Raw genomic sequence first — 23,961 nt, forward strand, 5'->3', positions numbered from 1 at the left:
TATAGACTTATAATTAAGTTGTTGTCCGGAAACCAGAAATTCTAGTTTTTTTTTCGCTTTTTAGTCCATAATTCTTGAACGTTTTTGGCCATAACCCTCAAAATCAATTACAACATTCCTTTTGAGGTATGGAACCTTGTGGGACAATTTTATAGAGATCCATACTTATACACAAGTTATTGTCCTGAAACAAGAAAAATGCTTGTTTTTGGCCCTTAATTCCTACACAGTTAGGACAATAACCCTCAAAATCAATCCCAACCTTCCTTTTGTGATATGAAACCTTGTGGCACAATTAATTTTATAAAGATCCATAAACTTACATGTATACTCAAGTTATTTTCTGGAACCCTAATGTCTTCGGAAGACGAAGATAACGTTATACCATTATACGAAGGTTGTGCCTGAGATGGTAATGATGGAAGGATTTTTAATGTCCAGCGGCAAATTAAATACATAATCAGGACGAGAACATGTTATTGTAATATGAATTATTAACCCTGCCAGAGGCGGACTTAGAGGGGCCCCCCATTTTGTGGGAAAATTTGGTTAATTATATAGGGAATCACTGAAGCATGACTAGACCGGGCCCCCTCTTACACAGTCATTGGGCCCCCACTTATGAAAATTTCGGGATCCGTCACTGCGGGCTGCTTTGTATTAGACCGACACGCTGAGCCGGACGTGCTTGTTCACGATGTAACAGTTCACAGGAAGACATGTCATCCTACGCGGATTCATTATTTTGACTTCGAGCCGATCAGTCTCTGCTTTTACTTATTAATGCCGCGAACTTGCAGAGAAGCAGAAATAACCAATTTTAAAATCTTTGGTTTGACCCGACCGAAGTTCCAACCCACAATCTCCGCAATTTCATTCACATCTTCACATTACAGGTTACAACACTATACAATGTCATTGGGTTCCATTAAACGTTTCGAAAATTATGTCAATGTGCTTTCCCATAGGGTTTTATGCCGAACAATTATCGGAAATTTATGGTAGTTGACAAAGTGGATACCCACATTAAAAGAGTTGAGGCATTGAAGGCCAAATAAATTTTCATTTTCCACATTCTTGAGGGTCCAATTGTAATCAGATGGCCATTATAGAGTTCCAAGAAGTTTACAAATTAATTTCATACAAAGGCAAAACTTAATGTAAAGTTTCATTGGTGAAATTAAGACGGCAATACGAATAATTATTATAATAACAACAACAACAAACAAAGGATTCTCAAATGGTCATGACTTTCGTTCGGAGTTACATGAGCAAATCCCTTTTCAATCAATCAATCAATCAATCAATCAATGACTGTTCTGTCATAATTTTACTGTATCCACGTTGTAGTTATGGCATGAATACTGTCTTAATTTTGATATTTGTTTTGTTTTTTACCTTCTTACTTTCTCGATCATTAATACAGAATAAAACAATTTTATCAATGTTTTACGTGGTTTCATGTGAAAAACAACTCTGTTCTTATGAACTGATTTTACACCACCCAGGTGTGAGTGGGGGAGTATCAATCGAATATATTGTCCTGTTCGAAGTCAGTAGCCTTTGATTCTGTTGTTGTCGTCGCTAGCTGTATGCCATATATGTTTGTTCAATTATTGTTCATCATAAAGGGGCGACCATTAATAAAATGTTGATATTTTGCACGGGGGGGGGGGGGGGGGGGGGGGGATAGACAGATAGACAGGTTTTGAAAATGAAAAGTCTAACCTGCTCTAAATAAAAAAAAAGACGCACAAGAAAATGAAAGAATAGTGACGCTAGAGTACCAACAGGTAAAATGTACTGTTGTTTTCCCCCGTTTGACCCTCCTGATAAAGATTAAACCCGAAAAGTGCCTCGGACGCAATAAATTAATAAAGTTTTCCCATTTTGTTACCAAGAAGCAAAAGAAGTTAAGAAAACATACGCTGGCAAATTATTGAAGCTCACGTCTTAATTGATAGGCATAAAAATAAAGAGAAAACGTATGATTGCCAATAAAAATCTATCAGAGACAAAATAACGTTGGTATAGGCAACTAGTATGAGGGTCTGGATGGGGGGGTCCTTCATTTCTGTATTCCTTAATGTGTTAGGCCATTTTTCACTATACTTTATAGTACTTTTTATCCATTATTCTCTATTCTTTATATTTTAACACCTCATCATTCTCTGTTCTTTATCTTTTGGTCCATTTTCTCTATTCTTTATATTGTTTGCCCATTATTCTCTATTCCGTAAACCCCCATCAACACCTTTTACTATAGGTCACCATATAGCCTTCACAAATGAGTAAAACTCATCCCGAATAGGCCCCGAATGGCAAAATGATTGAATGCTTATCCCCGATTTGAATTGTGAACTTGCGGAAGTTTGTTTTTCAATCATATGATCTTAATAAGCAAAACAGATTATCGTCCTGAATGTTCGTGTAATATTGGCAGATGGACCATGGTCATCAGTTATAATAATCTTAGATTACCAACCTTTCAAAACTTAAAAGTAAAGATCATGCACCCTTATTGTTTAGATTGATAAAGTCTTTTCCATTCGTCGACATTATCTCCGATTTTAATACTATTGATCTGATAACCGCTGTGTATACTTTAACGACCGGGCTAGTTTTCTTATCAGTTAAGTATTAACCTCCCTTGTTTTATATGATATTGTAATCAATCTATATATTTTTAACATCTTTATATAATATTTCATTGTATAATTCAAATTTGTGATTCATTTAATATTTAAATATAATGATTTTATTTTTTATTAAAGATAAAAACAAGGAAAGTTGAAAGTCTTTGATTCTGTTTCATTAATCACCTTATTTCAATGCATAAGTCAGGTGGCCTATTTTGTCTACATTAATTAGTGAGAACACCGGGGTAATTACAAGAATGAAATCGAACTACGTTGGCATATTATAATATCGATGGCTTTATAACAAGAAAGGAAAACATTTTACAATATAAAACGAGAAATTAATAGAACAAAATACAGAAATTGAATCCAAATGTCGATTTTCTATCTTGTTTAGTGAAATCAAAAACAAAAAAGGAACACTTTTGTTTTTCATTTTGGTTTTTGAGAAATCAAAAACAAAAAAATGAAAACACTTTTGTTATTCGTTTTTTGTTTTTGATATCTCAAAATAAAAAACGAATGGACGCAAATATATACGGACCTATATTCAATAAATTAATGTATTATTATCTTTACCTTTTTAGATGGTCAGCACTATAAGATAAGATAAAGATAAGATATAGCCTGTTGTAGTATTCATACTCAAGATCAGCCCCAGAATCGTATTGACTTTTCTATCACGTCTATTAGTATATAGAAGTTATATATAATAACTCTAGTTGATATCAAGCAATTCCAATTCTCACTCGTTATGTTACCTATTTTAGCATATTTATATTAACTATGAACAATTCCGAGCTTGACATGTTGTATTACAAAAACAAAAACAAAAAAATATTAAAGATAATTGAACATGTTGAATACCATGTGATGACCCATGCACGTCTTCCTGGTTTTATTGTGTTTCTAGGATACTATCCAGTTCACGTAAACGCAGCGTTTCTTTTTACTATCAATTTATATAAGGGTATTTACTTTCATTTTTAATTACTTTAATTTCATAAAAAAATGTACAAATATGTCACAATCCTTTTAAGTATAGTAGCTAAAAGTAACCAGCATAACGCTGTTATATTTCTTTATTCTTTAATATCCTCATATATTTTCAATGAAAGTTTTAAATAATTGATTTGGCTGAAATTTACCTGACAGAATTGGTACTGTTAAGGCAAATGCTATTTTTTCTCTTGTGAGTCCATTTCGACTTTCTGTATTGACTGAAAATGAATGAAAACAAACTTAAAGCATGAACAAACAGTTCTATTACAAATTTAATCATGTTGGCTCTTATTGTTTCACATGTTATGTAATACTCCAACTATATATTTATTGTTTTCTTTATCATATACATAAAAAGGATAACTGTTATTACTTGGTCCAATAATATTGGAAGCTACAATTTTGAAGAATAAATCAAGAATGACTACGTTACGGAATACAATGTATGTTCTAATTGTGGTAACTACAATCTTGTCCCCTTTCCCCGGATGTGACCTACCGAATTAGACATATCACTGGGTTTCTACTTTCATGAGTAACAATACTGATGCCACGTGTAGAGCAGGATTTGTTTACCCTTCTGGAGCACCTGAGATCACCCCCAGTTTTTGGTGGGGTTCGTGTTGCTCAGTCTTTGGTTTTCTATGTTGTTTTGCGTACTGTTGTTTGTCTGTTTGTATTTTTCTTTTTCAGCCATGGTGTTGTCAGTTTATTTTCGACTAATGAGTTTGAATGTCCCTTTGGTATCCTTCGCCTCTCAACTTCTTCTTATATAGATATTATAATAGTAATAAACTATTAATTTTCATTATACTATATATACTGAATGTACCATAAACATGACTTATCTATGTTCGTATAGGAAACACTCACCATTTAGGACCTTCATTGCAGTTGATTTATTTCTGAAAAAAATAAAACGCCATTATTATGAAATGAATTGCAAAGCAATTATAATCAAATTGATTGAATATGGGTTATCTGTTTACCAAAATAAAAATTGTTTAACATGTTTAAAGACCGATAAGTGTAAGAATATGTGGTATGTTTACCATTGAAACAATTGCCCACCAGAGACCAAATGACGTAGAAGTTAGCATGCACCTACATATTACCATACAGCCTTCAACAACGAGCAAAACCTATACAGCATAGCAAGCTATAAAAGATTCTGACATAAAATATATTCAACAATTCAAAACTAAGGGCATGATTTATGTACAAAACAATAAACGAAAAACAAAGATGGTATATAGCTACAAATTACAACCACTGAATTACAGGATCCTGCCTTCGGACAGGCAGACATATACATGTAATGTGGAAGTATTAAACAATGTTTTTGGTCCCAAACCCTCCCCTGAAATGGGACAATGGTGTTCCAGCACAAAATTAGAACAAGCTGTAACAAAATGCTCCGCAGGGCGCAGCTTGATACGACCGCAGAGGTCGAACCCTGAACAGTTGGGGCAAGTATGGACACAACATTCAAGCTTGATACAGCTTTGCATTTGGATTGTGGTTAAATATTTGACACAGCATAGGTTTCTGACACAGAATGAATGTGGTCTAAGAACTTAAAAATTTTAAATTGGACATTCACCTATTATGGTCCAATATCCAAAATCTAAATACATGGTTAGATTCAGCATATCAAAGAACCCTAAGAATTCAATTTTTGTTAAAATCAAACTAAGTTTAATTTTGGACCCTTTGGACCTTAATGTAGACCAATTTGAAAACGGAACCAAAAATTAAGAATCTAACTACACGGTTAGATTCGGCATATCAAAGAACCCCAATAATTCAATTTTTGATGAAATCAAACAAAGTTTAATTTTGGACCCTTTGGACCTCAATGTGGACCAATTTAAAAACGGGGCCCAAAATCCAAAAACTTAATACACGGTTAGATTCAGCATATTAAAGAACCCCAAGAATTCAAGAATAAAACCCCATTGAAATTGGTCAAGAAATAAGCAATTTATACGAAGTATCTTCTTTTGCACAATACTGTGCCATTAAATATTTCTTGCTATTGCGCAATACTGTACAATTGACAATTTCTTGCTATTGCGCAATATTGTGCTATTGGATATTTCTTGCTATTGCGCAATACTGTGCAATTGAAGATTTCTTCCTATTGTGCAATACTGTGCAATTGAAAATTTCTTGCTATTGCACAATACTTATTATATAATAATTTACACATCCTGTTTGGTGTGTATCTCCTACCATATCATTATTATTTGCTTTTAAATATAAATCAGTAATAACCAACTTAAAATGGAAAATTTTAAAAGAAAAAAAAAAGGAAAAAAAGAAAAAAAAGGAAAAAATAAAAAAATCCCCCCCCACATTTTTTGAACCCCCTTATGATTCATCACCCCCAAACTCAATCCCAGCCTTCCCTTTGTGGTATGGTACCTTGCAGTACAATTTCAGAGAGATCCATACACTTGAACACAAGTTATTGTCTGGAAACTAGAAAAATGCTTTTTTTTGCCCCTTTTTGGCCCCTAATTCCTAAAATTTGGAGGCAATTACCCCCAAACTCAATTCCAGCTTTCCCTTTGTGATATGGAACCTTGTAGTACAATTTCAGAAAGATCCATACACTTACACACAAGTTATTGTCATGAAACTAGAAAAATGCTTGTTTTTTGCCCCTTTTTTGGCCCCTAATTCCTAAAATTTTGAGGCAATTACCCCCAAAATCAATCCCAGCATTCCTTTTGTGATATGGAACCTTGTGGTACAATGTCAGAGAGATCCATACACTAACACACAAGTTATGTTGTGTCACCTGTACTATTATTTGTCTGTTTGTCTTTTTATTTTTGGCCATGACGTTGTCAGTTTGTTTTCGATCTATGAGTTTGACTGTCCCTCTGGTATCTTTCGTCCCTCTTTTATGTCTGGAAGTTACAAAAATGCTTATTTTTGGCCCCTTTTTGGCCCCTAATTCCTTTACTGTTGGTACCATAACCCCCAAAATCAATCCCAACCTTCCTTTTGTGGTATTGAACCTTGTGGTAAAATTTCATAGAGATCCATTCACTTAAACTAAAGTTAGAGTGCGAAAACCAATGTGTCTTCGGACGACGCCAGACGACGACGACGACGACGACGCCAACGTCATACCAATATACGACCACAAAAATTTTTTTGCGGTCGTATACAAATCAGTTGAAAAAGGCTCGACCCCTAAGATCGTAACAAAACACACAAAAAAAATCTAACAAAAGGAGTCAAGCCACAAAGGACAGAATTGACAGTACTGGCAGTTACTAAAGCTAGTTCAAAGCTAATAACAGCTTATAAAAAAATCACTAAGACAAAATTATCATTCAGTACACTTCAAAAAGATTAAGATAAATATGTTATTAACGGTCAGAGAGAAAAAACATGAGCTTTTGCGATGCCAAAATATAGTTATTGACAAAATGTAGCACCGTATATGTTAATAAATATAGCAATAAAATTAAGAACTTAATGTTTTAATCTATTGATAACAAAATAAATATTTGTACTGATACAAATAAAATTCAAAGATCTTATTACAGTATTAAATTGAAAGCTTTTCACATGTTTCAGAATAAGTTTATTTAAAGGATTTATAATCATACACTAATTGTATCTTTATGAATTTACAGCTCTATATAAAACAACAGCACCATAAAAATAAGCTTTACAGAAATAGCTAAGACCGTTGCCGCCGATGCCGTATCAGCTTTCCTGTATCTCGCTTTTCGTGCCTTCCTGTCAGGCGATACACAAACTGTTTCGTCCCTGCCAAAGGTACTCGTCAGGTGGCTTAAAGGCTACCACTACAGTTTTTTAAATCTTTTTTTATCTTTTCTTGTGTTCCTTTTTACATATTTTAGAATGAAATGGTAAATAAAATAGCTTATGATATTAATAGTTTTTTTGTAGAAGCCATGCATCAAAGAAGCCCCAAGTCTTTGGAGTAAAGATATGGTAAAAGTCCATTAAACTTACATGCAATTAGATGATGAACAGGAAACGATTTATTGTTTTACACTGTATATTTTTACACAAATATTTTTTTTTAGATTTCTCCTGTTATGTATAAACATTTGATGTTGGATGATTTGCCAATGAGTACTCTACAAAAAAAAGCTTGTATATATCTACCAGAGAACAAAGGATTTAGAGGTAAAGAAATACATAACAACAAAATGCTCCTAAAATTTCTCCACAAAGGTTCCTTATTATCTAATTACATTGTAAGTATATACCTTTCATACAAAATGCAGAATATAAAAATATCAAGGTGAAATTTTGAACTATTTAATGACAGCCCATAGTGCTTCTAAAAAATTGTTACAGTAACCAGATTAATAATACTTATTTTACGTAACAATAAGCTTACTTTGAAGGCATGGATGGGTCACTTGTGGTGCATTCGTTGTTACTTGGGTTACCTTCTATGCATTGATAACCTATTAATAAAATTTACTAGTTTGAATCAACTACAGATAGGGACAAAAGTGACCACAAAAAAATTATAATACATGTATATATTGAGAGTTGGCTTGGAATTAGTGATTTTTTTTTATATAAACTGAGGTTATATTAATTGGATAACGTTTAAATATTCGAGAAAATATTTACTAATCAGCTAGACAATAGTGTATAATAAAAAGACATGTCCAGAAAATGCGAGATAATGTACATTTGACGTAGGTTTCATTTTACTATTATACTACATTTGTTAAACTTTTTTTGCTGGTAAACGGGACATAGTCCATTTAATTTGCTGCATGTTATATTGTATAATACAAATGTTACTTTTTCGTCAAATTTTTATGTTAGTATAAATAACATGTTACTGAAATTTTCAAGTTCTAACACGAGTATAACCATGATAACAGCGGAAGTCACAAGTGGGGCACAAAAATTGAGTACCTTTATGAAGCCATTGACCTCTCTCAAAATTAACAGGGATAAGGAAACATGGCTTTAATAATCATAAGCACCATCTCAATAAATTATAATACACAGATTTGGCGAAGCAGTAGAACCATATGAGAAAATATCTCATGAAGACAACTCAGTAAGTTGTAAATATTTAGATGTCTAAGACTCAAAAATGAGATATAGCACATACTTCAATGATTTAATCAAATAAAACCAAAAAAATTGTTTGTCATGTTTACAGGATAAATAAAATGCTCCGCTGGGGCGCAGCTTGATACGACCGCAGAGGTCGAACCCTGAACAGTTGGGGCAAGTATGGACACAACATTCAAGCTTGATACAGCACTGAATTTGGATTGTAATTAAATATTTGACACAGCATAGGTTTCCCACACAGAATGAAAGTGGTTTAAGAACTTAAAATTTTTTAATTTACCTATTCAAACCATATCATTATTATTTGCTTTTATATATAAATCAGAAATAACCAATTTAAAATGGAAAATTTTAAAGAAAAAAAAGAAAAAAAAAATCCCCCCCAATTTTTTGAACCCCCTTATGATTCATCACCCCCAAACTCAATCCCAGTCTTCCCTTTGTGGTATGGTACCTTGCAGGACAATTTCAGAGAGATCCATACACTTGAACACAAGTTATTGTCTGGAAACTAGAAAAATGCTTGTTTTTGGCCCCTTTTTGGCCCCAAATTCCTAAACGGGCAATTACCCCAAAACTCAAACCCAGCTTTCCCTTTGTGATATGGAACCTTGCAGTACAATTTCATAAAGATCCATACACTTACACACAAGTTATTGTCCTGAAACTAGAAAAATGCTTGTTTTTTTGCCCATTTATGGCCCCTAATTACTAAAATTTTGAGGGAATTACCCCCAAAATCAATCCCAGCCTTCCCTTTGTGGTATGGTACCTTGCAGTACAATTTCAGAGAGATCCATACATTTGAACACAAGTTATTGTCTGGAAACTAGAAAAATGCTTATTTTTGGCCCCTTTTTGGCCCCTTATTCCTTAACTTTTTGGGCAATTACCCCCAAACTTCCAAAATTCCAGCTTTCCCTTTGTGATATGAAACCTTGTAGTACAATTTCATAAAGATCCATACACTTACACACAAGTTATTGTCATGAAACTAGAAAAATGCTTGTTTTTTGCCCCTTTTTGGCCCCTAATTCCTAAAACTTGGAGGCAATTACCCCCAAAATCAATCCACGCATTCCCTTTGTGATATGGAACCTTGTGATACAATGTCAGAGAGATCCGTACAATTACACACAAGTTATTGTCATGAAACTAGAAAAATGCTTGTTTTTTGCCCCTTATTCCTAAAATTTGGAGGCAATTACCCCCTAAAATCAATCCCAGCATTCCCTTTGTGATATGGAACCTTGTTGTACAATGTCAGAGAGATCCATACACTTACACACAAGTTATGTCTGGAAGTTGCAAAAATGCTTATTTTTGGCGCCTTTTTGGCCCCTAATTCCTTAACTGTGGGTACCATAACCCCCAAAATCAATCCCCACCTTCCTTTTGTGGTATTGAACCTTATGGTAAAATTTCATTGAGATCCATTCACTAAAACTAAAGTCAGAGTGCGAAAACTAATGTGTCTTCGGACGACGACGACGACGACGACGCCAACGTCATACCAATATACGACCACACAATTTTTTTTGCGGTCGTATAAAAACTGATCTTGTCTATAAAGTACTATACTATACTATGCAACTAGTGCTGTACCTGTATTTAGTATATATCCATTAGGACATGGTTTGATGTAACATGAACAGTCTTCTTCAGATGGCAAACAATAAGTGATATGCGTAGGTTTCAAAACAAAGGAATACCCCCTGGTATAATCACACCGGCAAGTAGCATCTTTACTCGTAGACCTTTCAGTCGAAATCATTTGACCCTCTTCTCTGCATAATGACTTCTGAAATGTACATTGACTGCTTCCGTTTGTCCAAAATATGAACGGCTGATATCGGATAGACGCGCACAATTTCCCATTCAAACCACCCAAAATTACCATCTTATATCCTGAAATATAACGACTTTACTTGAGAAGTCGGTATATACAATGAGAAATATATTGGGATATCAGATATTTGTAATAACAATTCAATCTTTTCCTTCACTTTTATTTTCAGTCGTTGTTAATGCATAATATGGTTCTTGCTTTCCGTTTGCTCACATTTGGAACTGATGTATCTGAAATTCTAGGATCAAAAATTTCATGCTGACTTCAACTTTTATATAACAATGTACCTGTATACCAATTGAGCTGATTTTTTCACACACTCGTTTTAGTTATGATTTGTACTTTTTACCTTAATGATGCTAAACCATGGTAACAGCTTAGTCAATCTGTTCTCTGATTTGACGGAAATTATGCCATTGTTTATTTTTCATATTTCATGTACATCAGATGAAAGTTCTATATTTATAATTGATATAAAAATAAATCTTATAAATATTTTAAAATGTACTTTTCATACTATAATATATAGAAACTAATTACCAGCGGCAAGTTTCGATTTAAATTACGAAACATAATACTATAACTTAAAGTGTAAGTTATCATAAACTCATATACTACATGCCAGCTCCAGAAAAGTAGGCATTACAAAAAGGACCGAACATGCATAATCTTTGTGAAATATTTTTAAAACATGAATCATAATTTTGCAAAATTCGGCAAACCGAGAGTAACCAAACGCACTCTCGGTATGTAGATCATCAGTATACACGGATGTACCAATTGTAGCTCCACTTCTGTAGACATTGTCAAAACAATCCAAGCAATTATAATTTATATCAACTTCTAGAACCAAAGGTTTATTTTCCTGCAAAATATCCATCAAAAGAAGGCATACTCAATCCATAAAATATCATCATTGTCATTGTGCACTTAGGTATCAGAATTCAGCACAAGATCTACAGGCATAAGCAACGTAAATCGGACAACTGTGCGATTTCAGAATGACGGAATGACTAGAGAATTGACAAAAATAAAAATAACAAGCATTCTGAGAGTATTGCATGGCAATACATAGTCCCCTACCGGGTAAAAATTCATTTTACTAGAACAAAATGCTAACTTGTTCTATAACTTGTCATGGTGTAAACAAAAAGTAAATATCATGTCAATATCTTCAAGCATGACTAAAAACAGTGTGGAAAACTGATTATATGAGTGAATAAAACATTAGATATATATGATTAATAGTTCTTTAAAATTAGATATGATGTAATACAGTGTATATCTATTTTCAAATTATAATTAAATATAATTAATAGTTCCAAATATTTTTTCTTTCATTTGTCACAAACTAATATAGATTTGTAACTTATCTATAAAATGTCAACAACTTTTATCTACACAATGTAATGTATTGAAATATATACATTAATAAAAATAGATTATTATCTAATTAAAGGATTTCTCTTCATATTTTTTTTTATACATTGTATATATAGCATTCAGAAAATAAGTTTATACTAAATAACAAACAAACCTGCCAAAAAATTCTTCAAATAATTTAACAAAGAATGTCTTTTAAAAAATGAGTTATCTCCCTTTGTACAGAAATATGGTTTAACATAGTACTCATACATTAGATATGGTCCAGAGTTATGGTCCATAACTCTGGACTAAATCATCAGACTGGAACAAAATTCGAACCTGATCTATAACTTGTCATGATAAAACTATATACCAAATATCAAATCAATATCTTCAAGAACGAAGAAAAAAAAGTGTGGACTGACGGATGGACAGACGGACAGAAGGACAGACGGACAGACGGAAAGATGGACAGACGGACTGAGTGCAAACCTAAAGTCCCCTTCGACTTCGTCGGTCGGGACTAAAAATGTGTGGCATACAAATGGAGGAATATATTTACCTGGTATTTCAAAATCTGGGTTTTGTCTACAAAACTCTGTGTACATGACGCTGTATTCATCAAACAAACAATGATATTGTGATGTGACATTGCAAACTGTGTTCGCTTTCAACTTCCACTGCGACGGATGGGGACACTGGATCTCATATGATTTGTATAAACATGCGTATATAAGAACCTGAAACTACACACTAATTCATTTACATAGATTTTACATACAGTCAAATTGAATGCTACGAATTTCATTCAAAACATCTTAAAAATGAACCCCTTTCTGGGTAACCGGATTGGATTTACAATTGAAATAAAAGTTGTTAAAAATCGTTTTCAATCCAGGGGGTTATTCCCAAATTCTCAATCTAATTTTTTTTTTTTTCTATTTTGTAAAGTTCTTTTTAATTAAACAGTATACATTGTACATGTAAGGTGTATACATTGTAGCACAGTGCAATTAAAACTTATAGTGATGTATGTGAACTTAATTGTATCTTGTTGAAGTCCCCTCTGTGAACAGTGTTGTTTCTTTTTTTTTTTATTTTAAAAGTACTTCATAAACAGAATGTTTTGTTATGAATTACTAATGCACCGTATTCTTGTTTTTCATTACATTGACATAGTGTTTATCTCGTGCGGTGTATATATTCCGTAGAAAGTTTCCCAATGCATGAGGTGTATTGAAGACTAGAAAGAAAGATCAGGTCTTATACTTTGAATTTTGTAAAGTGCATGTTATATCTTCCACGCTAGTATTAGGTTGACCTCGAGCATAACGGAAGAGACAATAATTGTCGAAATGCGCATCCTGTGTTGTACAATTGGAACCGTAAGTTTGTTATATTTCAGGGTCATTCATCTATACAAACAATCCTTTCTATTCCATGTCATGTGCGCTAGAGAGCTGAATTGTTTAGATATTTGAGTTTTCTAAGCGTCCTTCTTCAACAGTAGACCATTGCCACTGGACGTTAAGCAGCCAACAATCAATCAATCAACAGTAGACCTGTGTTTACATTTAGATATACATTTTAAGTTAAGAGAAAGTTCCATTTTATCCTGAACAGCTGTCATTATTTCTTTGCTCACCTTTCCTGTTTAATATTGTTCATTTTCATTTAAAAGAAAGTCTCACGAACATGACGAATGAATTACATTCCTGCATCAACGTTTGCTTCTGCACCAATCATTGCCATTGTCCGATTTCTAAGATTGGTGACAAAAACTATCCTAGATTTAGATAAAAAAAATAAGATGAAGATGCCCATTGCACGGTATATTGAAACTCTTTGTATATTGTTAGTAATTTGTTTTCTCTTCAGATCAAAAGCTATTACTGCATATACATATATAAATATATGTTGTCTACATAACAATTGAGCCATTAATATTTGTTTGATTGGACACATTAGTATTCTAAGTAATGATCATAAAGTACATACATGCATGTATTGTATACTAACCATTAGTGTGATACACTTCTTAAATGCCATTTTCTATGAAATAGAAAGAAAAAAAGTTATTATTTGAGAAACAAAGATTCTACAACATTGCACAATGTTCTAGGAATTGTCAAAACTGGTATTCTACTCTACTGCATTGCCCAACAATTCAACTGGAACAAACAGAGCATTAAGCCAAAATAACCAAAAAAATCAGGCTGATATAAATTAGACCGAAATAATTGTAAACGAACATCTGATGGGTAAATATGTAGGGGTTACCATTAAAAACCGTTGCTCTGATTAAATGATACTATGAGTTTCGATTGTCAAAGACAAGATTAATCGACTTAGCTAACTCGTTAAAATGACTAAGCTAACTTGTTTAAACGAATTAGCTTACTCGTTTAAGCAATTGAGCTAACTCCTATAAACGACTTAGTTAATTCGTTAAAACGACTTAGCTAACTTGTTTAAACGACTAAGTGAACTCGTTATAATGGCTTAACTTATCTAACTCGTTAAAGCAACTTAGCTTAATTGTTTTACGACTTAGCTAACTCGTTTAAACAACTGAGCTAAGTTGTTTAAACGAGTTAGCTAAGTCGTTTAAACGAGTTAGCTAAGTCGTTATTACAAGTTAGCTAAGTTGTTATAAAGAGTTAGATAAATTGTTATTACGAATAAGATAAGCCAAATTGCTATAACAAGTTAGCTAAGTCATTATAACAAGTTAGCTAAGTCGTTATACCGACTTAAAATTAAAACTCCACCCTGACACTAAACTGACCATAGATGATTTTGACACTTATTTCTTTGACCTTTTGAGGTACGTATAAAGATCCAAACGTTCCTATTTATTTTTACATTCCTTGCATTGAAATGTTTTAGATTTAGCGTTAAAGATAGGGTTAAAATTTAGAAAAGCGCTTTGATTGCACGACATTTATAAAGTTTTATTCTAATGAGAGACATTGGTCAATGATTCCCCTTTAATGATTACAGGTGGCAGTGCTGTAGTTCAGGTCCAACACACACAGTATCTCTTATCTATTACCTATATAAAAAAACTGCTTCGATGAGCGCAGCTGGATACGCCCGCAGAGGTCCAACCCTGAACAGTTGGGGCAAAAATGGACACAATATTCAAGCTTGATACAGGTCTGAATTTGGATTGTAATTAAATATTTGATATATTATAGGTTTCTGAATAAATGTAGTCAAAGAACTTGAAATTGGTTATATGAATTGAATTTATATTCAATTAAAGATTTCTTGCTGTTGTACAATACACTGTGTTGTTGTGCAATACACTGTGCTTTTGCGCAATACTTAGTAAATCTGTTGTCATACTATAAACAAATAAAATCTTATAACACGGAAACGTAAAATCGAAAATTTATAACAATCAAAAGGGAGCTTACATCAATAGATATAAACAATTTACCAAAGTTTCATAAAAAATGCTTTCAGCATTTTTGAGTTATTGTCTGAAAACTGGAAAATCCCCCTTTTTGTAATGAAAAAAAAACCATAAATCGGAAACGTATAGTCTAAAATTTATAAAAATCAAAAGGGAGCTCTTGTCGATAGGAATAAACAATTCACCAAAGTTTCTTGCAAATTGGTGAAATTGTTTTTGAGTTATTGTCCGAAAACTGGAAAATCCCCCTTTTTTTAATGAATGAAACCCCAAAACTCGGAAACGGTACATCTGAAATTTATAAAAAATGAAAGGGAGCTCATGTAAATAGATATAAACAATTCACAAAAGTTTCATGCAAATTGGTGAAATTGTTTTCGAGTTATTGTCCGAAAACTGCAAAATCCCCCCTTTTTTAATGAATAAAACCCCAAAACTCGGAAACGGTAATTCCGAAATTGATAAAAAACGAAAGGGAGCTCACATTAATAGATGTAAACAATTTACCAAAGTTTCATGCATATTGGTTAAAGCGTTTTTGAATTAATGTCCGACATGTTGACGACGGACGGACGGACAGACGGACGGACAACGGTATACCATAATACGTCCCGTAAACAGGCGTATAATTAGTGTGGTGATATTTATTTACAAATTATAATAAGTTTTTTTTTACTAAATGTCTTTAGCCTGTTGTGAACCTGGATGTTCTAATAGAGGTGAACATATGTTTCTGAGGGATGGGAATTTAAAAAAAGAAATGGACAATTGCAATAATAAGGAAACAAAAAAAAAAAAAGGAATTCACATAGTCTAGAATGAATACTATAACATTTAACCTGAGTGAATTATTTTTTATTTCTGTTTATCTCTGATATTTTCTTTTCACTTATTTTGCTAATTATTATTTATTATATCTACTTTCAATGTGCCACCCGAGCTTCGCATTAAGAAAAATGAAAATTTCAGCAAAAAAATGTTAAATAACGACAATATACATGATATAACTGAATTGCATATATTATTGGACTAAATATTGGACAGCTAGCTATGGTCTTTATTTTGTTATGAGTGATCATCAATCAATTTCAAGTTTTGACAATTGAAAATTGAAGTGAAATATTCAATAATTCGTATTTATAAATAATTATAATTAAATAAACAATCTTAGATTTTATGATATTTGTCAAGAACTACCTGTTTAAAATATTTTCAGTAAAAATTCATTCCAGCAATGAATTTTTAATTTCTTCGAATTACATGTATTACAGTAATAATTTGTGATCTTAAAATGTGTAAACAAAGAAGTCATGTGTTTGTTTTCCAGTGCAAAACATTTGTCATTATACTTAAAAGTAATAATCATGTTTTTGGTTAAACACTAACTCCCCCATTTACCTCAGACACGTAACACATGAGTAAAGAACAGATTTAGGTGTTAATAGTTCATTTCGGGATGTTACATATATGGGCATTTGATTGCTAAAATTGTTTTCCATTAATCCACCTAGCTGATGAAGCAGCAAGAAAAGGAAGTGACTTTGACACAAATATTCCACATTTAATGGTTTCTTGCTTTCTTACCATGCTTACTGACTCAACTCCTTTAAGGTGTAATACCACCATTGATTTTCCCCTATTAGTCTTTGTTAAATTTGCACTTTTCAAAAAATTGTGCAGAATTTATCTTTGTTTCAAATAAAGAAATACTTGGCATGAGTAAAGACTTATCCTGTCCAGTACTATAGAAAAAATTTCACATAACATTTCATTGCATATAAGAAAATAACCATCACTGGAAGTTAACCAATCAAATTTTCCCCTTTTTTTAACCTGTGTACAAGCTTTAGTAACCATGTAACCTCAAGTTTCCAAAATATTCTATAGAAACTCCAAATAAAGAAATAATGGTGCTTTGAAATACCCAAGATATATGTTTATGACTCAGAAATGTTTTATTGCAATGAAATGTAGGATCAATTACCTACAACTGTCAAATTCAAGGGTATATTTTTTTTCGATCTATTTCCGTATGCAACCGGATGTGACGTACTATGATGTGGTGGTATTATACCTTAAACAAGAAAACTGTGTCATGTCAAAGAGAACTGCACAAATATGCTAAATTGTTTACAATGAACTGTTGGGCCAATATACCTGCAACACAGTTACACTGGGACTCTATAACAACAAGATCTTTTTGTAAACATTAACTTTGTAGATGATTTCTCTTTTCATTTCAGTTAGCTGCGGAACCATAGCATTTAGGTCCTTCTGATATTTTTTGACAATTTGCTGACCAAAGAGGTCTGAAAACTCAAAAAGATATAATAAGGACCATGAGAGTTACGGTTCCGCAGCTTCATTTCGGTATGACTCTTTAATTTGACCAAGAAATGATTCAATTTCGGTCCCCAGTCGCAAGTATTTCAGAAATCTATTGTACAATTGCTGACTGGCTGTATATTGGCCGGTATTTACACCCATTGATTCCAGATGATACCTCTATTGATTTTGATGTAAAATGTGTCACTAATTATATTAAATAGTGAATAAGATAAAAATGAAACAAAAGAATTTATTATAATTAAGGCTTAAGTATCAGCATACACATATTTGTGTATCATGTGCCAATAAAAAGCATGCTGGCTTCCTTTTCATGCAAACAGATGTTGCTGGACCTGATCTACCACAGCGCCACCTGTAATTAAGTGGGAATAATCTTCACCAATGTCTCTCATTTAAAAGGACTAAATAACTGTTCCTTTGCTCGTCTTTTTTTTAAGTAATATCGTGCAGAAAACTTTTGTTTTGCCTATATACGATGTTCTTTAAGAAATCAAGCTGGAAACATAATCTTTTATTAAAAAAATTTAATATCAGGTTTTATAAAATACATTTTCGATGTGTTGAATCTTGCAGATTTTAGCTTTCATCTTAATCAGGCCCCAAGTCTATATGTATATATTTAAATTGTATACAAATTTAGACATATATGATTTTAAGATGAAGGTGGACTTGTCTCTATCATGTTTTTTTCCAAAATATGATAAAAAAAAGCACTAATCGATTTTTTATTTATGATTAGTTTCTGAATTGCATACCAATTTACAACAAGGGTGCACATGCTGAAATGTCTGACCTGCTTTACATGACCATTGATTTTATCTTGAAAGTGTAAAAGATAAAGGTTTTACTACAAGACTACTTGAAGTATCACAGAAAATTTACATTTTTTAAAGATCCATGACACTAAGGTCAAGGTCAGATAAACATGATAAATCCTGTCAGACAGACATATACACCTTACAATTATTCCATACAGCAAATATAGTTGACCTATAGCTTGTGGTAATTGAAAAACAGGTCAAAACACAAAATCTTAACATTTAACAATGAACCATGAAAATGAGGTTAAATGTCATTGTCAGATGATACCTGCCAGACAGACAAGTACACCTTGCAATAATTCCATAGGCATACACAAAATAGAAATGACCCATTGTATATAAAAGTAGAAAAACAGACCAAAACACAAAAACTTAACATTGACTAATTCAATGAACCATGAGAATGAGGTCAAGGTTAGATGAAAACATCGAGACAGACATAATTTTATATGCACCTTACAATTATTCCGTGCAACAAATATGGTTGAGCTATTGCTTATAATTATGTAAGAAAAACAGACTTAAACATAAAAGCCACTAAACCATTAAAATGAGGTCAAGGTCATATCGACATGTACATCTATATTCCATATGCCAAATATAGTTCACCTACTGCTTATAGTACTTGAAAAACAAACCAAAACTCTTAAACTTCACATTAATCATGAAAATGAGGTCAAGGTCAGACAAAACCTGTGTGACTGACATATACCCCTTACAATCATACATGTATCATACACCACATATAGTTGACCTACTGCTTATTGTATTTGAGAAATGGACCTAATCATGTAACTTTAACCTTGATCACTGATCCATGGAATGAGGTTGAGGTCAGGTGAATCCTGTCTGACGAATATGCAGACGTTGCAAGGAACGGTTACCCATTAAACCAAATATAGTTATCCAATTGTTCATAATAACTGAGAAATTCACATGACAAACAAACTATATTTTTTTCAAGTAGTTGCTGAACCATGAAAACGAGGTCGATGAAAATGGACATATGAAAGACGGAAACATCGTAACATAAGGTATCTGCATACAAGGAATGGAGCATCCAGATCTTCTACCTTCAAAAATATAAAGTATTATACAAATAGTTTACGCCACCGGATAGTCATGATAGTAATCCCTATGTCTCGTATACTACCCATTTCGTCGCAGGCAAGACAAAAAAGTATGTGTACTTATAAATTAGAAATAATGAAAATACAAAATTTTCTCCTACTTTTCATAACTGTCCATATATATTCTTTTTGTTGTTGTTGTAATGTTGTTAGTTTGGATATCCAGTATCTTAAAATCTAAAACGGTTACCCCAAGTTTGTTTTCATTTTTTTGTGTATTTGTCCAAGCACTGTTTGTATGTTAAATACAACACAATTATACGGAGTAGCTACTATTACAGACACTTCGATTCAGCATGTTTAAAAAAACAACAAACAAAAACTATATTAAGCTCTATCAAATTGTCAAAGGTTATAAAGAAATGTAACAAAAATCTGTTTTAAAAAGATATTAAAAGTTTTAACCGAGATTTGTTGACGAGTGTCTATAAAAAGCGAAAAGAAATAGAAACGAAATGAAAGGAAAATAATGAGTCGAAACCTAACAAAAATCAACCAAAAAAAAAAAAAACGAAATAGCATCAAACAAAACGAAAAAAAAAAATTATAATCAACATGATTAATCAAAATTATAATAACGACACAATATATATATGTCGTGTACATGTTGCGATTTTGTACATGTTATAACTTGTATGATGCAAAAATACAAGTTATAACATGTACATAAGTACCTCGTACATGTTATAACATGTACAAAATATTGCTTAAAAATGGGTTTAACTTGTACAATATTTTATTATAAAAAAAATTTAAATAAATCAGAATATACATTTGAAATTTATTGAATATTAATAAAGAACAATAATCAAAAGGCCAGAACGTTTTTTCTTTAGAGGACAGTGAAAGTTTCAGAAATGTTTTTTATTGCTTCCTGGCTTATGTTGCTATATTGTGTTTTCATGTAATTGTATGTATTAGTATGTAATATGCAGTCCACCATGGCCTATGGCAGTGTGACACTGTTTAATAATACATGTAGCATACATTTCCTCAATGACAATAAAGTAGATAACTGGTTCATCTTGATATTTTTAAGAACAATGTATTAAAATTTTGGGTAGTACCCCTCCCCCTCTTTTTTAAGCATGCAAAAATTAAAGCAATGTATCCTGACCTATGCATGCTCTATAAAAGCCAGAGAGAGAAAATTGATTTCATTGGACCACGTTTAATTATAAATATATTTGGAGTTATTGAATCTGCTCTTCAACATTTTTGGCCTAACTGCATAACTGATGTAAATATTATACTTCAAATTATTATTTTTTTTGATAACTAATAAGATTATTGCATGAGGCGAATGTTGTTTTGATGTTTTAAATATCTATCCTCTACTTAGAAAACAGGGTATTGTTTGTAGAGATATTTTCCTCGACATATCAAGGAGTGAACACTCTCAATTATAATTCATCAGATTAGAATACTGAATAGTGTTTGTTGACTGCATGCATGTGTGTTTTAAAAGATATAAATAAATTGTATAAACTATTCATCTGGTCATCAACTGTATCAAAAAGGACAAAACACACTAACATGAATGAAAAATAAAAAAAATATGGAAACATTATTGAGGTTCATAACATATGTTGCAATAATAGAAACATATCTTTATTTTCAAAACTTGTACAAGTTAAAACCATTTTTAAGCAATATTTTGTGAGGTATACTTTTGTACATGGTATAACTTGTATATTTGCATTGTACAATTTATTATCTGTTGTTATAATCATGATAATACCATGTACAATATTTTTGTATATGTTATAACATGTACAAAATCGCAACTTGTACACGACATACACATACACACACACATATATATATATATATATATATATATATAAACAAGTCTTAATTGAAAACAACGTTCAAAAGTATGATTGCGTTGGATAAAAACCGCAATTTTTATATATATATATATCGCCAATAACAATCGCCAATGGCAGTCAGCAGGGTTTAAGAACATTTGTTGTTCGACCTGTAAGTCATTGCGTTTTGTTAAAATATACTTTTTCACTTTTTTGGTCTTTTGGAAAATGTTAATTGTGCTGTATTTAGACCCCTCTAACAAGAAATCTGTTTTGCATGCACACGTATAAAAATTGCGGTTTTTATCCAAGGCAATCATAGGTTTGAACGTTGTTTTCAATTTAGACTTGTTTATATTTTTTCGTTTGGGCTTGTATTATATTTGCCTTCGGGTTTATATGATCTGTTCATCCTATTTTGACTCCTCAAAATTCAAGAGTCTATCCTAAACTGAGGTAAATTATTTGGCTTTCCAAATACCGTTTCGATTCCTAACATCACTGAAGAGACATTAATTGTCGAAATCCGGATATGGTGTACACAAACCTTTGCACCTTTTGTTTGCGGTATACCATCTTTTCCGCAAGTTTATTGTTTTCTGTTTGGTATTAAATTTATAATTAAGATCCATTTATTACATCGGTGATCCGTTTATTTGTCAATCGCCAATGGCAGTCAGCAGGGTTTAAGAACATTTGTTGTTCGACCTGTTATTCAAATGCGTTTTGTTAAAATATACTTTTTCACTTTTTTGGTCTTTTGGAAAATGTTGTTTGTGCTGTATTTAGACCGTTCTAACAAGAAATGTGTTTTGCATGCACATGCACGTATAAAAATTGCGGTTTTTATCCAACGCAATCATAGGTTTGAACGTTGTTTTCAATTTAGACTTGTTTATATTTTTTCGTTTGGGCTTGTATTATATTTGCCTTCGGGTTTATATGATCTGTTCATCCTATTTTGACTCCTCAAAATTCAAGAGTCTATCCTAAATTGAGGTAAATTATTTGGCTTTCCAAATACCGTTTCGATTCCTAACATCACTGAAGTGACATTAATTGTCGAAATCCGTATATGGTGTACAAAAACCTTTGCACTTTTTGTTTGAGGTATACCTTCTTTTCCGCAAGTTTATTGTTTTCTGTTTGGTATTAAATTTATAATTAAGATCCATTTATTACATCGGTGATCCGTTTATTTGGCAATCGCCAATGGCAGTCAGCAGGGTTTAAGAACATTTGTTGTTCGACCTGTTAGTCAAATGCGTTTTATTAAAATATACTTTTTCACTTTTTTGGTCTTTTGGAAAATGTTGTTTCTGCTAGCTCCCTCTAACAAGAAATTTGTTTTGCATGCACACGTATAAAAATTGCGGTTTTTATCCAACACAATCATAGGTTTGAACGTTGTTTTCAATTTAGACTTGTTTATACATATATATATATATATATATATATATATATGTGTCTTTTGCCTTTCTTAAAAAGATAATAATTTGTTATCGAACAATCATGGTTCTCTCCTTTAGCATTTAAAGACTTAGAAATAGATTTTTAATAAGAATCATTTGGATGACAGTGAAAAATTAGCGTTTAACGTCCAGTTACAAATACTACAGTGTTTATCGGAACGAGCATACGAGAACACACTTTTGGTGTTCTGAATAATCACCTGTTTTGTGCAAGACGGAGATGATGAGTTGGATTTTATACGCGTTACTACACCAGGCAACAGTCTGCAAAATGAAATTCTACCCTACCAGGACACATTATTCCAACTCTGAGCAGAAAAGTTATTGATCTTCCTCCTTTAAATCACTAATAGTGAGGAAGCAAAAAATAATGATTTTCAAGTTTTGGTTTGGGCATAGCCAAGTATCAAAACAGGTACCTCAGTCCACATCAGTGCTTCAATTGAGGTGAGCAAACCACTACGTGACCACTCAATCGGTTTGAACCATAATTGTTCGATAGCAAATTATTTTCTTTTTAAGAAAGGCGGAAGACACCATAAAAATATTAAAACTTGTAATTTACGGAAGACAGATTGGCAATAACGTTGCAAAAAAATGAAAGACGATGAAAAGACAAACAGCTGTCCATAAAACACATTTAAAACTCTGGACTGAGCAATATGAACTTCATGTGAATTAAAGCACAAAAACAGGGGTAATCTCATGCTCAATATAGTACTCCGGACGGGTAAGCAGATCTGACTCAACATGTGGCATCATTTGTGTTGGTTATACAAGTGAAAAATCAGTGAGTGATACGTCCAATTCGGTGATGTCACGTTCAAGGGAAAGAGAACGGAATTGTGTTTAACATTTGGAACATATCTGTCGTCATCTTTGAAACAGATATCCCAAAACGATTAACTTTAATTAAATGTATTTTATTCTTGCTCTCTTAATAAGATAAAGAAGTATGCCTTGCAATAAACAAGCTTTATTAAATTCGCTGTGTAGTTTTTG

At 32.3% G+C, this 23,961-nt stretch overlaps 1 protein-coding gene across 1 annotated transcript in view; it reads right to left on the reverse strand.

Annotated features, from left to right (window-relative positions):
* The window catches only part of LOC127715010 (uncharacterized), a 31,445-nt gene extending 18,713 nt beyond the window's left edge, over positions 1-12,732 (reverse strand). The window contains exons 1-5 of the mRNA XM_052221037.1: positions 12,518-12,732; positions 10,347-10,649; positions 8,038-8,107; positions 4,515-4,546; positions 3,788-3,859 (exon numbers count right to left, since the gene is read on the reverse strand). Coding sequence (XP_052076997.1) covers positions 3,788-3,859; positions 4,515-4,546; positions 8,038-8,107; positions 10,347-10,649; positions 12,518-12,563 — 523 coding nt within the window. The 5' untranslated portion in view covers positions 12,564-12,732. The remainder of the gene's footprint in view (positions 1-3,787; positions 3,860-4,514; positions 4,547-8,037; positions 8,108-10,346; positions 10,650-12,517) is intronic.
* Positions 12,733-23,961: the final 11,229 nt, after the last annotated feature.

This window comes from Mytilus californianus, unplaced genomic scaffold (assembly GCF_021869535.1).
Source record: "Mytilus californianus isolate M0D057914Y unplaced genomic scaffold, xbMytCali1.0.p SCAF_9, whole genome shotgun sequence".
In the NCBI taxonomy this organism is placed as follows: Eukaryota; Metazoa; Mollusca; class Bivalvia; order Mytilida; family Mytilidae; genus Mytilus; species Mytilus californianus.